This window comes from Parasteatoda tepidariorum, chromosome 7, assembly GCF_043381705.1.
Source record: "Parasteatoda tepidariorum isolate YZ-2023 chromosome 7, CAS_Ptep_4.0, whole genome shotgun sequence".
Taxonomy (NCBI): Eukaryota; Metazoa; Arthropoda; class Arachnida; order Araneae; family Theridiidae; genus Parasteatoda; species Parasteatoda tepidariorum.
This window is the reverse complement of record NC_092210.1, coordinates 37,750,436-37,768,788: the sequence shown is the minus strand read 5'-3', so window position 1 is coordinate 37,768,788 and position 18,353 is coordinate 37,750,436. Positions and strand designations below refer to the sequence as shown.

Sequence of the window (18,353 nt, the reverse complement as noted above, 5' to 3'; positions counted from 1 at the left end):
ATAGAGCTAGAAACGCAGCATATTTTACCATATTCTGGTAATTTTGATCACACTTTTTTCTCAGTGTAAAATAAAATTTTATTATCATTTTTACATTAGTTCCTTATAACTACTATAAAGGTCTAATTATAAAACTTAACAATTTTATAACTCATGTAATTTTTAGGGTAAGGTTACCAACAAGAGACAAAATATTTTTGGCTATTAACTTTAGCAGGAAATTTAGCAATTTTATAATTTTAAACACTAAAATATAATGTTAATCGAATGTTCATGATATTAATGTTTGTTACTGCTTTCCATACTATTTACAACTAGACATAAATGCTATAGTGATAAAATGTTAAGTAAATAAATAAGAAGTAAAAGTTTTTGGTCAATGAAGGAAACAGATCATCTTTATAGAGGCAGTGAGCTTCTATGATTTTATCATCTTAATAAAAGTAAGCAACATACACAAATCTATAACGAGAACTGAGCAGGCTTCTCCCGAACACATCCTGGGCAGTTTGGGACATTCCAGAGAGGACATATACTTATCCCCCCTTCTGGTCCTCGATTTTCTTAGGGTCAACGGTCTGACGGACCTTGTCTGACTTCGTCAGGCATTGGAGGATAAGCCACAACAAACAACAACAACATAACGAGCATGATTTGCAAGCATAAAATGCTGATTAAAAACCAACACAAACCACAGAAAATACATTAAAGCAGTTTTCAATTTACAATTTCGTTCATCTTGAAAAAAATGAGATGACCCCTGAAATGTTTCAATAATCGCAACTTTGTTACGCTGTGAAAAATTCCGGATCTAATTATGGTATAAAGTAATTTGGGAGTATCATCCGTAAAATCCATTTTTAACGTAAAATATTATACGGTAATTTTTGCTGTAATATTTATTTAATTAGACTGATTCAGTGATTTTGCGATAACTATTACTGTAAACATATATAAAGTCTTTGTTCCGTTGCATATTTCTGAAAAAATGGATTTTACGTTAAAAGGTTTTGGTGCCCTGAATGTCGATACTATTTATAGAAATTTGATCTGGAATTTTTATGTGGTTAAACCCTCAGCCCATTAATAGAAGCTCAAGCAGCTAAGGTTGGCTCTTAAGTAACTAGCAAACTGCAATTAATATATTCCCGAGAATTCAGTTATAATAAAGAATACAAGCATTGCTATTGTGATTAAATAATGCTGATTTTACACAGTTTTAAACATTATCAGTAACAATTAAAACACTAATCAGTAACAATTAATATGAAATAGTCGGAAGATTGCTGCCAATAACTTTAAACTAATGAAAGTCGCTTATTAATAGAGATGGCTTAAGGATAGCAACCCTCCTCTAATAGTTTTTTAAAAGACATTTAAGAATTAAAATAAATATAATAATTTACATACGAAAGTTATTACAGATAGCTAGAGTGTAACGTTTCAATACACAGTGTATTTCAACTGTTTATTTCAATGCACAGTTAGAAATTTCTCGGTAAAAATGGTTAAATAGCAATTCATTAAATTGTTATTTTACTATATTAAACCAAAATAGTCAAATAGCCATAAAAAGATGATATGCTATTCAAACTGTTAAGTGTGAGATAAAACTTTATTGATTGTTTTTTTAAAACTAATATGGTTCAACAACTAGAATTCTATCCAAGGCACAACATATAGATCTATTTAATTCCGAGCAGCTAATTAAATAGTATATACTATAGCTGAGGGAGTTAATCGGCCAATCTCATTACCGACTGAACAGAGGTTCGAATCCCAGCGTTGATACCATAAAATTTCTTACATTCTCTCTATACATGAAGAGTTTCCAGTGTCCTTCACTCTTCAATTGGAGACCCAGGACTAATTGAGTACAAAACTATAATTCACGCAAAAATGACGCAGCACCCACAGAGTTTCAATAATCGTTTAAATTTCATTTTTACATTTTAGAAACTATGCTAGTTGTAAATGGTTACAAGGCCGTATAGTTTTGTATTCACGGTATTTTAACCGTACCAGTCGTAAACGGTTTGAAAACCGCAAAGGTAAAAAGAAATATTCCTAACCATAAACTTAATGGTCAAATTGGATGGACAGACTGTTGCAGGTTATTTTGCCGTAATTTCTAAATGGAAATGAACCGTGTACTTAAAACACGTTCATTAAACAGCATTAGATTTTTTTTGTTTTTTGTTTTGATTTTTGATTATTTGTAGCAAACAAAATTATAATGCTAACGAAATTAAATTAATACGCGTAATTCTTTAAAAGAATATATTTCATAAAGATGTTGTTCTAACTTGCTATTCTATCATAGTTCTAAAAATGCTTATTGCAGCGTTGGGGATGATATTGGCAATCGATAAGCATATTTTGGGATAATAAAATTAGAAAAACCATTTTCCTTAGTTGCGCTGCCTTTTAACTAGTATATCTGGTATTTTAGAACTTAATATTTTATAAAGAAAAGAACTACAATATAATAATATACTGATGAAGCATAAAATTATTTACAAAAATGTTTTTGTTAAATAATTTAAATGAAAAACTTTCAAAAAAAGGAAACTATTAAATCTTACATATGAAGGGAATAGGTTAATGTAATAATGAGCTATGATTTTTCAACGGTGCATTCTTACAACAAACTTGTCAGTAGTATTTTTTCAAGATAAATATTTTTAAGCTTATGGATTTGCCATTAAACAACGGCGCAATATGCATTAATATTTTATTGCTTACATGAAAATCATGAAGTTTTTCATAAAAAAATAGATATTCTTTTATGTTGCACACCTTCATTTAAACCTAGGACCTTCATTTTACAACACATTAATTTTTACATTTTTCTCATTTTTTTGGAGAGTTTCATTTCGTTGTTATTTTTAACGAAATTAATACGGAGCTTTATTACTAATTTATTATTTTATTCAGGCAACACAATTTTGAAAATAGAGAATTATAACTCGTCTTTGCTTATTAACTTGTTTGTTTTTATTATTTGTGAGACTTTTATTCTATTAAAAGCTGACTCTTTTATTATCTACAACAAAGTAAATTGATAAGCACAAGTAACTTGACTTGTAGTTTCTTTTTTCGCCTCTGTTACTCTTATTCCACTCTGTTGCCACACTGTTAGAAATTTCTTCGAAAAAATGGTTAAATAAAAGTTTATTAAATTCTTATTTTACCATATTCGAGCAATAAAGTCAAATTACCATAATTAAGATGGTATTCAAACTGTTAATTGCGAGCAAAACTATTTATTAACTGCTTTCACTCAATATGGTTAAATAACCAGAATTTTATCGCAACAATTAAGCCCACCTCATGAATCCACGTTCCTTACAACTGGGTACCATTTACAGTCGAGTAGGCTAAGAACGGGGGTTCGAGTCCATAATATTTCCATACATATTTTTATGCGTAGGACAGATATTACAGTGAATTCAAACTAGGCTTAACAGAGCAGAAGTGGATAGAAATTGAATGGGATTAATACATTTCCCAGAGAAATTAAAAATTAAGATATTAATATTTATATGACGCAACTAAAAAAATTCATACATGTTTTAAGGGCAAAATTTTATTTCTATAGATTAAAAGCAGAATAGACGAGCACCTAAAACACTCGCCAATTCGTTATCTATTGTAAACAATTAGAAACGATGTCCAAAACACGCCAACACTGGAGTTTTCGGCAGCTAAAATATTTAACCTATGGCATGAAGGTACATAATCTCCACGTAATCTATTAGCAACGTAAAAAAATTGTTCTTTCACCCACATATTAGGGTTGTTCAACATAAAATTCGGAGAGATATTAAAGAAAGATGTTTAACATTATATTCGGAGATATACGTATTTTTTACAGTGTAAAATGGCCTGAATAGTTTTAGTTTTAAAATAAAAGTCTAAATAAACCATTTTTAAATAAACTAAAGTAACATTCGTACTAAACTTAAAATGTTTAGCAAAAAATTACCACTACTATTTTCTATATTACATGCTTTATAATTGCAAATTCATGCGAGCTAAGAGGAAACGATGAGATGCCATATTGCTTTTTCCTCTGAAATAAGTTATTTTGTAATACTTTTTATTTAAAAGAAAACGAGTTGTACGAGAATAATATGCTATAATAGTAGATGATGTATGTTATGTAATGCTATGTTCAAGTATTAATATGTATACAGTGATTACCAACAGAAATTGAAACTATTTGAAATTGATAATAAATCCTACCTATTTATAAAGCACACAAAAATTTACATATATATTTATCAATATGTATCTTAGATTTAGTTTTAAAATATATGAAAAAAATAATGTAAGAGAAAATAATTTTTTCTATTTAAGTAAAGGTCATTAAAATGACCCGATGTTTAACGTTCCTGGTTATCAATTTTTCCTTCTCCTTCTATGGGCCTTATTTATTCCATTTCTTCATGGTCAAGTCTGTTTTATTCTTTTCGCAGCCGTGAATAGAATTTATTCAACATTCACGTACTCCAAGTTCTTTATCATTAGAAGTATTGGTCGAAAGTTATAACAAAGTTATAAAAATAACTAAGTAGGGGAGAGTCGGGTAGTCCCGCCCACTTAAGGAGTATTGCTTATATTTTTGTATAATATTGAGTAATAATCAATATTTTTGTTTGTTTCTATTGTTTTATCATCTAATTAAATAATGCAAAAAGAATAAACCAAAAAAAGAATAGTTTATAAAAAAATAGAAATTTAAAAAAACATGTTTTTCAGCTGTTTTCAAAATGTGTCGGGTAGCCCAACCAGTTACAAAAATTATGTTTTTCGACTGTTTTTTCAGATGTAAATGAAAATGACCAATGTATTGACTATAGATAAACCTCATTTATCATTTTTATCACAAATACTTGAGTATTACTTGAGTATATCAAATACTTGAGTATATCACAAATATTTTATCATAAATGCTTGAAACTTTGAAAATAATCTTTTTTTAATATAACAATTAATGTCCGATGATCCATTGACTTGGAAAAATATTCTATACACATGAAATTGACAGTGGGCGAGGGTACCCGACAATCCCCTAACTAAATTGCTTAGAGTTATAGCAGAAAATTAGCAAAAGAATTTTAATGATGCCATAATAAAATAATATAATATTATTCATTAGGTGTAAAAAATTAGAATTATTCGAAAAAATAAAACAAAAAGTAGTGTCCATAGCGCGAATCATATATTGTTTACTAGAAAACATGACAATTACAAATATCACCCACTTAAATGGTCATTTAATGATATGTTTTTAATAAAGATTAAGTTTAGCATTTCAGGTACGGGGAGATCCTTAGACAGAAAAAAAAATATGGTAAAATTACCGTACTGTATGGTAATGATATTTCTAGTAGAAAAAAGCATAAGTCTAGTTAATAAAACCAAAATATACTATATTTAAACTATTCATTTGGTAATTTTTCCCTTCTTATATTAACGGTTTACTTGTAATTCAGGGTTTCAAAATTACAGTTGTTATTACTATACATTTAGAGAAAAAAATACAAAACTGAAAAGTAAATTTATCCGACTAAATAGTTTTTATGCCATGCTGTGAAGTATCATACACTCTGTTATAATTTTCTTCCTGAAATTATGGACAATAACCGACAGAAGTCTGTCCATTTCTAAACCATAAAAATAAAGCTTAAATGGATATTGGAATTTTGTGGGTGTTGCACCATTTATGCGTGAATGATAATTAAGAATTCCCATAGTCAAGAGTATCTTAAAGAGTGCAGGATAGTGGAAACTCAGGAATGGAAGAAATATTGTGGTGCCAACGCTAGGATTCGAACCCCTGTTCAGCCTGTCAGAAGATAGACCGATTAACCATCTGAGCTATACCCAACTCAACGGAATTAAATAGCTTCATAAGGTGAGCCTAGTTGGCCCGGATAGAATTCTGGTTGTTTAACTGTATTAGGTATAAACAATTAATAAACGATGTTTCTCATACTTAACAGTTTGAATGTGATTTTTTTAATGGTAATGTAACTGTTTTGGCAGAAAATGGTAAAATAACAATTAAATAAATAGCGATTTAACCATTTTTCCGAAAAAATTTAAGAGTGTGATTAGGTTACCATATTCAACAAATCTACCAATTTTAAAACACACTGTTTAACGAAGTTATTCGGCTAATTTTTCCAAAATCATTACCAAAGCGCTTCGGCAAAAATTGCCGAGCGTTTTGATATTCCAATAGAGACTGAAAAACGATAAATATTACCAAATTCTGAAAGCTTCGATCCTTATTTTTTTCTCAGTATAAAACACCGTTAATCGAAAAAAAGTTATTTCAGGTTGAAGTTCATTTTTATTTCTTTAAAAACAGTGATAATAAAATAAACTAAAAAATAATAATTTGTGGAAATAAATAAATTTAAATAAATAAGGATACAAATTAATATAAAGATTCATTAATTTTTATAAAATATTTGCATTTATTAAAAGAAACTGATTTCTTAAAGATATCCGTGCAAACTCTTTTTTACAGTATTTTTTCCTTTTTTCTTCTCTTGTAAAATAAATACGAGAAAAATAGTTAAGTTATTCTTCTAAAAGTTATTCTGTAAATAAAAATTAAATACGAGAAGAAAATTCAGTTATTTTCCTTGAAGTTATTCTGCAAATAAAAAATAAATACGAGGGATAAATAATTAATTTATTGTCCTTAATGCTATTCTTCAAATAAAAAATAATTAAGAAAAAAATAATTACGCTTTCCTCATTAAAATTATTCTGTTAATAAAAGTAAATACTAAAACACATAATTAAGCTATTCACCTAAATGTTGTGCAGTAAATTAAAAATAAATAGGAGAAAAAATATTAAGGTTATTCTATAAATATAAAGAAAACTACGATAAAGAAATAATTAAAAGTTATTCTTCCTAAATATTTTTGGTAAATAAAGCTGTAGAAAACGAATATTTTACAATCAGAAGAATTTAAATATCGTTTGCTTCAAGAAAATAACCAAGTCTAATAAAACTTTATTTAAAGTGTTGTCGTCTGAAATATATATTTGTGTATGAAAATCATAATTATAAATAATAAATACAGCTACGAAAATTATAGAGATCTTGGTTATTACTTTCTTAGAAATGTTAATGAAACCGGCATTCTTTCAATTAATAAGAATTGTTTACAAGATGAAATATTAAATTGTATCTTACCTTCCATTCAATTTTTCCCTATTTACACGTCTGTCTGTGCTATCTGTCACAGAAGACATTTGATTTCTCAGAAATAAGCTTTTTTCCCCTTTTCTCCAAAGGGCATTGAAAATTTGAAGGAAAACACATAGGAGGAAGTTTTTCTTCAGTTTTTAAATTGTTATTGGCCAATTTTAGAGCTTGTTAGAAGGAAGACGAGGTTGTAATTGTAATCAAATAAACAAAATGATATGCGTATCTTTAAATTATTCTTTTATTTCCTTAGAGGTGCTATTTGTTGTTTTCGGCTATCACACAACTGATGCTTGTTAGAAGATTAAAGGATACATTTTAAAATACAAACAAAAGTACACTTTTTAATCTCGTTTATCCTTAAATATGTTACAAAAGTTTTGAACCTGTTGTAAGATTGTTGAGTATTTTTTATTGATTATATTTTGCTCATTTAATTAGGCTACAAATCAGTTTCTTTGTAGCCTAATTCCGATTATATTAATAACACCAATAATAATTATTATTTTTTTGATCAAATGCAAACAAATGTACATTTTTTCATTTTTAGTTTCCTTTTTCGTTAGGATTCAACCCTTTTTTTATCCTTAAGAGAGTTTTAGTTTCTAGTTAGAGTAGTTAAGAGGTGCTATTTGTTGATGCTGTTACACAACTGTTAGAATATTAAGGGATACATTTTAAAATACAAACAAAACTACACTTTTTAATCTCGTTTATCCTTAAATACGCTACAAAAGTTTTGAACCTGTTGTAAAATTGTCGAGTTTTTTTTATTGATTATATTTTGCGCATTTAATTAGGCTGTAAATCAGTTTTTTTATAGCCTAATTCCGATTATATTAATAACACCAATAATAATTATTTTTTTCTGATCAAATACAAACAAATGTGCAATTTTTTATTTTTAGTTTCCTTTTTCGTTAGGATTCAACCCTTTTTTTTATCCTTAAGAGAGTTTTAGTTTTTAGTTAGAGTAGTTAAGAGGTGCTATTTGTTGATGCTGTTACACAATTGTTAGAATATTAAGGGATACATTTTAAAATGCAAACAAAAGTACACTTTTTAATCTCGTTTAACCTTAAATACGCTAGAAAAATTCTGAACATGTTGTAAAATTGTTGAGTAGAAACTAGAAAATAAAGTTCAAAATTTTTAACATTTCTTCGGAATATTTTGCTGATAAATTCTTGCACATATCATTCATTGTTAATCTTATTGATTGTAGTACATAGCGGAAAATCCTTTCCAGTTAACTTCATAATCTTTATATCTGATCTTAAAAAGATCACAATTTTTATTTATTTATTTATAATTTTTAATTTTTAGTTTGATTTTTAGTTACCATTTAATTTTTATTTTCATTTTCAAATGAACTCGAAAAAATTTGAAACTTGAAAAAGTCTTTGTTGCTAGTTTCTTTCAGATGTTTCTGCATTGATTGTCAATGCATAACTGAAAATTTCTTTCAAAGTTAACTTAATTATGTTGATATTTTATCTCAAAAAAGATAAAATATAAAACTGAAAGTTTCTTTTAATAAAGTGTTCAAAAAAGTTGCTTTTAAGAAAGTGTTTAAAAAAGGTTTCTTTTAATTCTTTAAAACAAATCTGCTAATTTTCCATTTCGTTGTTTTATTTAGATTAATTTTTCAGCTAATTATTATTTTTTCAATTTTTCTTTGTATTTGTATTTTGAAAATTTAAAAAGCCAAATATTCATTAGTGATTTGGAGTTTTATTTTGAAAAAAAAAAATATATTGAATTTTTTCTTTGGTTTAAGATTTGAATTTTGATCTTTAAATGTTAAAAATACGACAAATACAAAGAAAGAAATTGGTAAAATATATCATAATATTGAAGTTCTAGAAAACATCATATTCTTAACTTAGTAATATATACTATATTATTTTTCTGAATATTCAAAATAAGTAATTTGAACTAAATTTTGAAACAAAACTGTTGCATTATAATAACATTTAATGAATTATTGTCATCTAATTCAATGCATAATAATATGCAATTAATATTTTTAATTAAAAAAAAGCAATAATAGTAAACTAAAAATAAGGAAACTAAAAATCAGCTACTATGAATTTATTTTTATTTTTGATTCGCCATTTAGGAATTTCATTGAATAAATCAACCACTCTTTCTTAAAAACAATTAGGCGATTGTTAAGTTAATCTTAATTCAGATTGTATTGTAAAAATATACTTTCTTGGTTCTCTTTTTAAACATATTTTCTAGTTTTGTAAAACTATATTTTGGTTTAAATTTACTGATGTCTTCTATATTTATTACATTTACTTCTTACATGACATTTCTAAAGTTTAAATGAGATTTAATTATGTTTAAGTGTTCTCAACTATATTACTACGCTGAAAATATGATTAAAAATGTTAAATTAGCACACAAAAAAGTGCCCTTCATATTAATTTTTTAGATAAAATAGTGAATATTTTATAGATAAAATAATGAAAGATAATTTCATGCGAACATTGATTTTATATTTTCCAAGCGTCTCAAATTTGCATGTTTGAATTTTAAGGGATATTTCAAGAAAAATGTGTTCTTCTTTATCAATCGTCTCCTTTCAATTTTTTGAATTCTATCAAATAATGCATGTTTTCATATTCAAGACATAATTCAATCATTATCTAGATTCCTAATCAAGCGTAAAAATAAACAACGCTGTGCTATGTATAGTAAGATTCTAAATAAAATTTCAATTATGAAGGTTGTTTCATATAGGTTTAACATTTTTTTTATATTGACATATAGACAGTAATTTCTTTTATCACAAAGCATGATATTCCTAACTATATTCTAAGTCAATTATATGCAAATGATCAAGACAGCTATCTCAACTTCTTTAACTTTAACGTGAAAATTATAATAATTTTCTTTCAAACTATTTCCTCTGCAATTTCTTTTTTGCTATTAAAAGAGTTCTTTGTTATTAAACTTTCCTCAAGATAAGCTAAACAAGATTAAGATGATTTAGGAAAAAAATTCTGACACAGGAAAAAGAAATTCTTTTAAAAGTAACGTACTGTATGGTAATGACATTTCTGTTTACAAAAAAAATATCATAATTTTGGTACATAAAATCAACATAAACGTTATTTAAACCATTCATTTTCGTTCATATAGTAATAGTTTTTCAGAAATTCTGGTTTCCAAAATTTTAGTTCTTTTTACCACTCTTTTATTAAAAAATACAAAATTGAAAAGGATATTTAACCGTATAAATGGTTTTGCGTTAAGGTATAATGATAATATTACCTACTTTTATCACTGATTATGAAATCATATTTTATTGTTAATTATACCAAAATCATTATCAAAGCGCTTTGGTAAATATTATCGACCTTTTTGTTATTCTCATACAACAAGAAAAACTGTAAATGTTAGCATATTCTTGAAGCTTTGACGATACCTTTTTCTTAGTTTGCTAACGACTAACAATGCTGCAGACAAAATAAAAAATTATGCGCAATTTTGTAAGAGATAATCGATTCTCCAAACATAAAGCCACGGAAAATGACATGTTTTCGGAGCAGAGTATTAAAAATACACAACTGATAGCGCAAAATCATTTTTTCCCTCAAATGCAAACATAGCGTGACATATTAAATATGAACAAGAGCATAAATTTAGAGGACCATTCCGCAAAATATAATAACTCTTAGCCGCATCATTTATGCCAGTGTGCAAAAAATTCCATCATGTCAAAAAAAAAGAAAGAAAAGAGTTTTGAGAGAGTATTTCTAAATTTTATTTTTAAAATTTTTAAAGAAGCTTAATTTTTCAATTTCTGTAATTCTAATTTTAATTTCCAAATTTCCTATCATACAAATAATTTTTGCTTAGAAAAAAAATAAATAAATAAAGATAAATTAATAAATAAAAAAAAAATAAAAAACTAATATCGAAATAATTTTGAAGAATTTTAAGGATAATTGCTTTTTAATTTTATTACAATCGGCCTAGATTCTTTTCGGCTAATCTGGAAATTTGCGAAGAATTATTCAATCACAGTTCATTTGTTTCGGCTTATTGAAATAAAAATTTAATAAGACTTTTTACAATAAGTCTTTATTACTGTGGGCTTATTTGAAATTTAGCAATGAGTTATACATTTCCTAATAAACTAAAAGTGTATGTGCTCACTATAACTAGCCTGAAAAGTGATTACTACTAGGCTGATTATAAAATACTGGAGACTTTTTTCCCATCTAATTTGACGTATTGTAAAATAACAGTGATTTTTAGTAAAGAGCCGAATTATTCAATTAGCCGACAACATATATATAATTATCATGTTTATTTTTTTTTAGCTAAATCATTAAAAGCAATTGCAAAAGATCCATGAAATACTCCCGATGTCCGAAATCGCTTTTTCTTTTTATTCTAAAAGAAAATACTAAGAAAAAAATTTTAGAAAAGAAAAATCTTCCCCATAAAAACAAAGATTTCAACATAGTAAGGACATCTTAGTAGCCGCAATATGAGTTTAGATTTCAAGAAAATCACACAAAAACATCCCGAGGCTATAACAATTAGAAACAATAAAATATTCTTCAAAAATGCTTTCTATTTCTTTATTCTATTTAGAAGAAACTCAGGCATTAAATATTAAATATGGAAGGACATTGAACTATACTAAGGCAGACATCTGGCCTTGACACTAATAGAAATGTTTCTTTAACAAATGCCAATATTTTGCAAGACTTGTCCACGAGGCAAACTTGAAGACTAATATCATAGTCGAGTTTTTTTTTTATTACTTATTTCTTTCTGACCCATGACCCATTTGGAAATTCTAAATGCAGCTCTTACAAGTTTAGAGTATTGTTTCTAGAACTTATTATAATTCTAAAAAAGTTAGAAAATCGGTTAGAAAAAAGTGGGAGGTAAAAAATAAGTTTGCAGTTTCATTGAAGTATTCTATAAATAGTTTAAGAAAAAAAAGCAAATGAAATTTCGCGTTCAAAATATTAATTTGTTATAAACATTAATTAATTAATTATTAATAAGTTCTCACAAATTTAGAGTATTGTTTCTAGAACTTACTACAGTTCTTAAAAGTTAGAAAATCAACTGGGAACTACTGGATGAAAGAGAAATATTTTCCGTATTTCATTGAAATGTTCTATAAATAGTTTAAAAATATAAACTAAATGTAATCTCACGTTAAACGTATTAAATTTGTTATAAACATTAATTAATTAATTTTAAATAAGTACTTATGAAAAATACCAATTAATAAGATTATTTATATAGTTCTAAGACGCGATTTCTACTATATTAGTTATTAGTTACTTTATTGAACAGAAAGAAGTGCTAATTACAAATCTTAACGGACACAAATCTCTTCTCTATATACACTAAATTAAAATTCTGTTTGTTTAAATTATGCATGTACTTTAATAACTCAAGAACGGGGGCATTGACTTTAACATTATTCATTCTGCTGTTTGTAAATTTTTATGGGGCCTGGGGCCGTTTTAAAGCAATCACCAATTTTTTGCAAGGTGCAAATTACAAGCTATAAAAAAAGAAAGAAAAGAAAAGAAAAGAAAGAAAATATACTGTAAACTCATTTTGGCATTGCCCTGCAATTTATCAATAATGTATATTTTTATATCAATTTTTAATTTTTCATCCTCATACTTTAAATTGTTCACACGCAGAATTTTTTAAAGTTATGACTTTTATTAATTTAGCAAGCGTTTATATGGAAGCATCAATGTCATAAAACGTTTAGATTTTAATTTAATTTTCTAAGGAAACAGAAGAGGACGGATTTCAAGAAGAAAAGAATTAAAGTGCTAACCTAAAGCTCTCTTAAGTAAAAATTTCTTCAAAGATTTAAATACTGAAATTGAAGCACTTTCTAGAAGCAAATAATACTGCATATCATAGTACACTGATAAACATCTATATGCACGTACGCATACAAGAGAAATATTATATTTCACTGCCACAGTTATCTTTAAATTATGAAGAAATATATAAAGAAATTACACTCGAATGTTAGACCATGTAAAAAGTCGACGAGTTAAATTTTTTTCTAAGCGCCTCAAAAGGGCGACCCTTTAAAACCAAATCGTTTCAGTGCCCATTTGCAGAAGAAACTTAATATTTTTAAGGGATGAGTTTATCGTTTTATAAAAAGATTATTTTCAACTGAATTTATTAAAGTCTTTTTAATTCTTAGATTATTTATTTTAATTTTATGAAATGCGTACATGTTTTTTTTCTTTAAAGCTTCTGTTTCTTAATGAAGACGAAAGAACATTTTGTTAAGTGAATTACGATTTCGCTTAACCTTTACATTTCACACCATTTTTCTTGTTCTAAAATTTATTTTTACGCAGCACTATTAATTATTTAACTATTGATTAATTATTTAATTATTTAGTTACAAAATAATTTAATATAATATTTAATTAATCATTTTTATGCAGTTTTTCAAAACATTTTTAATGTAGAATTTTTCTTTCCCCTGTTTGGAATACAATTTATAATATGACAAAATGAAATAAGCAGTAGTAAGTAAAAATATGACAGAAAAACTTTTTTGCGAAAAATGGAACTAGAATCTAAGATAAAAGATTTAGGGTCGATTAGAAAATTTTTGTTTTCGAAACAAAGGCACAGTTTGAAAAATAATTTCAAACCATTAATCAAAACTCACGCAATCCAATCCTGATTAGTTATATTTTATTGAAGCAAAGAAACAATAAAAAATTATGTTTTCATAACTCAATTTTTAAAATATAAATCGCAGAGAAGTTTTACTAATTTATGTCGTAAATATAATTGCATTTAAATAAACAAAAATAAGACGAAGACACTAAATTATAAACTGTAGAACAGCAGCTATAATTTTTTTGTGCGGCGGAACCCTAAATAATCAATCTTCTTTCGACGGAACCCCATCTTTAATAAAGTTTAAGGTAATTGTGAACTTCATTACCTATGAAAGACTATATTTAAAATATTTAATTAGAGAAATGAAGATTTTTTCTCGTTTTATCATTAATATTCTTAAATTAGGTGTTATGCGTGACAGTTAAATGTGCCGTCCTTGTGCTATTTCTTGTCTAGTTATAAACTTGTTTCTGGTGTATATACATAAGCTGAAAGTGATTAAATAAGCCGAATAATGGTTTATTTCGAAATGAAAACTGAAAAGAGCAGTTAAAAACGTTGAAAACTATCATTACGGAAACATATTTCTTTATTAAAAAATTCAGTTATTTTGATTTGAAAAGTGCGATAGGAATTACTAATGGAATATTTTATAAATGTCCGTTTTTTCATATTTCATTCTATATATTGTTATAAGTAATATTGTCATTAGAAATAATTTTATAAAGGCAACCACAAGATTAAATAAATTAAGAATTATAACTTGGATCTAAATATAATCGATGATATCAAAACTTATTACGGTTAGAAAAAGCGCTAACTATGGGACCCCCTTCACTCTGCCACGGAACCACCATTTGGGAACCGCATGCTGTAGAGCAGTGGTATCAAACTCAATAGTTAACTTGGGCCAAATAAACAACGCTTAACTTTAGGTGGTCCGCAAGAAAAAAATAAAATAAATCAGTGTTCATAGAAACAAATATTTTTATTTTGAATAGAACATTATAATAAACATTTATAAAGTAAAATTATTGTTTGATATTTGACATCTCTTCTCTGCTACTATCTTTCCTATTTCGGGAGAAATTTTATTTGCCGAGACTGGTTTCAAAGTTGACCCAACGTGAGCGTTATTAATACGGTTTCGTACAGAGTACAGGAGATTTACTTCCATTCGTAACAGAAAATAATTGCTCGCACTGATAAGTACTTCCAAACATGGAAATAATTTCTTATGCGAATTTTCGAGTATTTTCAACCCTAGCAGGTAAATATTTGTAAAATTCAGGCACACTCACTTTCAATGAATTTTGCCTTCAAATTTGAGTAGCATTGAATCTTAATCACTTTCATTTGCATATAACTGGGTACTGAGTCTATATTTATTGAGAAAATCGAAGAAAACAAGCAAACTTTGTCCTCCAAAGAATTAAAATCTTTAAACCTTGTTTCAAATTCTGTTCTAAGGTTTGAAATTTTTTCTGTGTATTTTTGATACGATGCAGTATCCCTGGAATGCCAGGTGCCGCAAGCCAATTAGAATTTTACATTTTCGCTTGTACAATTTAAAATGATCCGTATAGTTTATAAATAAAGTATATTATAATTTAAATATGCTAGTTTCCTTTCTAATTAACACTTCGATTTTATTTTTACTTTGCGTCGGATATACTGACTGGGCCAAAAAAATGTTCATCTCGGGCCGCGAGTTTGACACCCCTGTTGTAGAGTATCAACTCTTCATATCTACTGTGTCAATTCACTGTTTCGTTTCAATATTGGTAGAAGGCACTGTGTTAAGTTGGGCAAAATAAATTTTAAGAAAAGCAGTGATGACGTCTTAGTAGTTATTTGGAGCCACATTTTGTATGAGTTAGGCCGTAAACGATCAAGCAGGGTTGGATGCTTGACATTTTTGATTTTATTGGCATTTTGTTGTTATTATGTGTTCTTTATGTAAAACTATTAGACACGCTTTTTTAAATTATATATTTTTTATTTATTTATTTATTTCTATTTATTTATCTATTATTTTCTTAGACTTTGATTGTCAAAATATAATTGCGTCATTGGTTAAACACAAAGGTATAGATTTCTGTGAATACACAATAATGAGTAGTAGCATATAAAAAAATCAACATATGACTGGTGAACTTTCGGCTTGACCTTAAAATTGAACTTAGGTTAGTAAGAAACTGAGATTTTACCAACTCTCAAGCCTTCGCTAAAATTAGACAAGTATGAAATTTGTTGGAAAAGAAACCGTAAGGAACAAAATCAATTCACATTTTTATAGTTATTGATTCAGGTTTTATATGCCTTATATGAAATTTTTTTATTTAGATTTTATATAATAAGTCCTGTGGCCCTAGCTAGACCTCGGGGATTTAAATAAGGAAAAGCTTAGTGCCAAATATTTTTATTAATTTACAAATTGCACACGGACAAACATAAATCTATTATATATAATTCTCTTACGTGGCTCCCAAATTTTGGCTGTATTTCTTTTCCGCCGGTGGCAACGTTTGCTTTGTTTTGAAAACACCAAAGCATTCTGCCTTTTAATGATGTGTTTCTGATCTAATATATATAATTCTCTTACGTGGCTCCCAAATTTTGGCTGAAGTACTTTGTACAACTAAATAAGATTCTTTTCACAACAGTTAAATATTTACTTTATTTTCTTCATTCATAGAGAAAACAGTCGGCAAAGAATTCTGTTAGGTTAAAAAACATTTCGCTAAAAAAATAACGAATTCTAAAAGAAATAAAAATAAACAACTTAAAAAATAAAAATGCTGTTGCCAGCCATAGAATTTTTTGAAAGTTAACTTAGCAACATAAATCAAAATGACATAGAAGCGCAACTAGATCAAAATTATGATACCTGAGCGCTTGACGTAACAAATCCTTCAATTCTAAAAGTGTTGTATCGCCAAATGCCCAAATTAACAATTGTGTTCTTAAAGAAATTCTATAAAAAGTTTTAAATAAACAACCTACTTCTACAACTGCTTCTTGAAGAACTTGGCTCATAGATTAAAAATATTGTTTTAATTTTACAGTACTAACTTTACTTCTACTTTCATTATTGCTATGACCCTCTTTCATTACATTTTACAACTTCATGCTAAATTTGAGGACTTTAAGTTGTTTTGTGGTTGAATACTGACATTTAGAAATGTGTACATAAAAAAAATAATATTTAGAGGTTAAGAGTTGCCTCAGAAAAATTTGAATTGTTGACATTGAACTTAACAATGGAAACAATCGTTTTTGTGAAAAATTGAATTGTATTGTTGACATCAAAACTAAAAATATTGTGTTTCAACTTAACAATACTACCTTAATTTATACTTTAGAATTGCCTCGGAGAAATTTGAATTGTTAGCAATGACTTAAACAAAAAGTTTTATTTTAACTGACAAATACTATATTATAATTTTAACTTTTTCTATGACTATACTCATTTTCTTACTCTTTTCTTTGTTTTTTATACATTTTATATTTTTGTGATAAAATAAAAAACTTATAGTTGTTCTGCTTCTGAACACTGATGAAAACACAAAATGATGGGCTTCATCAACAATCAAAAATATATACATTTATTTTACAAATTCCATATTATTAAGGTGGCGCCCTTCAGAGAATTAAAAATACAAAATTATCTTCATCAAAGCCGATGCTTTACATCCGGCGTTCAGTGGCAGACTACTATTTCATATTGTTTTACAACACATGGCTTTAGCCCTCTGGTGGGAAAGACTTTAAAACAAAACTTACAACAGTTACTTTTCTCAACAACTGAAATTTAGAATAGTGTGATTAAGAAAAATATGTGAACTGTTTGCAATTTCAAATTAATATTGAAATGTACAGGTTTTGAATTTTCTACAGTGAAAAGTTTTCGGAACTTCAGTATTCGAAAAAGTATACAAAAACTAGACGTTAAGAACGTATCCAATGAGCGAGCAAAGCGAGCATTGGATTGCGAAGCAATCCGAAATGAACTGTGAAAGCAGTTCCGGGGGTTGGTGAGCGCCAGCGAGCAGGGGGTGAAGCCTCCTAGTTTGATTAATTATGAGAAGGAGAAAAAAAGAAGGTTCATTCGGTTGAAAATCTGAGCATCCATTGCCTGTTCAGATGGCGCCGTGGTAGCTTGGCGATGTGGTGGGGTGCCTATGTGGCCCTAGCTGGATCTCGGTGGTATAAATAAGGAAAAGTTTTATGCCAAATATTTTTATTAATTTACAAATAGCACACGGACAAACATAAATTTGATTAATTATGAGAAGGAGGAAAAAAAAAGAAGGTCCATTCGGTTCAAAGTACGAGCATCCACTGCCTGTTCAAATGGCACTGTAGTAGCTTGGCGATGTGATTGCTACAGTCCTAAACTTTGAGGTTTGTGTCTGAGTAATTGAATACATAAATAGTTATGAAAAAGCCATTA

The 18,353-nt window shown here is 27.6% G+C and overlaps 1 protein-coding gene across 1 annotated transcript in view; it reads right to left on the bottom strand.

Annotated features, from left to right (window-relative positions):
• LOC107455631 (uncharacterized) overlaps positions 1 to 7,353 on the bottom strand; it is a 38,964-nt gene extending 31,611 nt beyond the window's left edge. Inside the window, exon 1 of the mRNA XM_016073265.3 lies at positions 7,226 to 7,353. Within this exon, the coding sequence (XP_015928751.2) occupies positions 7,226 to 7,232 (7 nt within the window). The 5' untranslated portion in view covers positions 7,233 to 7,353. The remainder of the gene's footprint in view (positions 1 to 7,225) is intronic.
• Between the last annotated feature and the right edge of the window lie 11,000 nt (positions 7,354 to 18,353).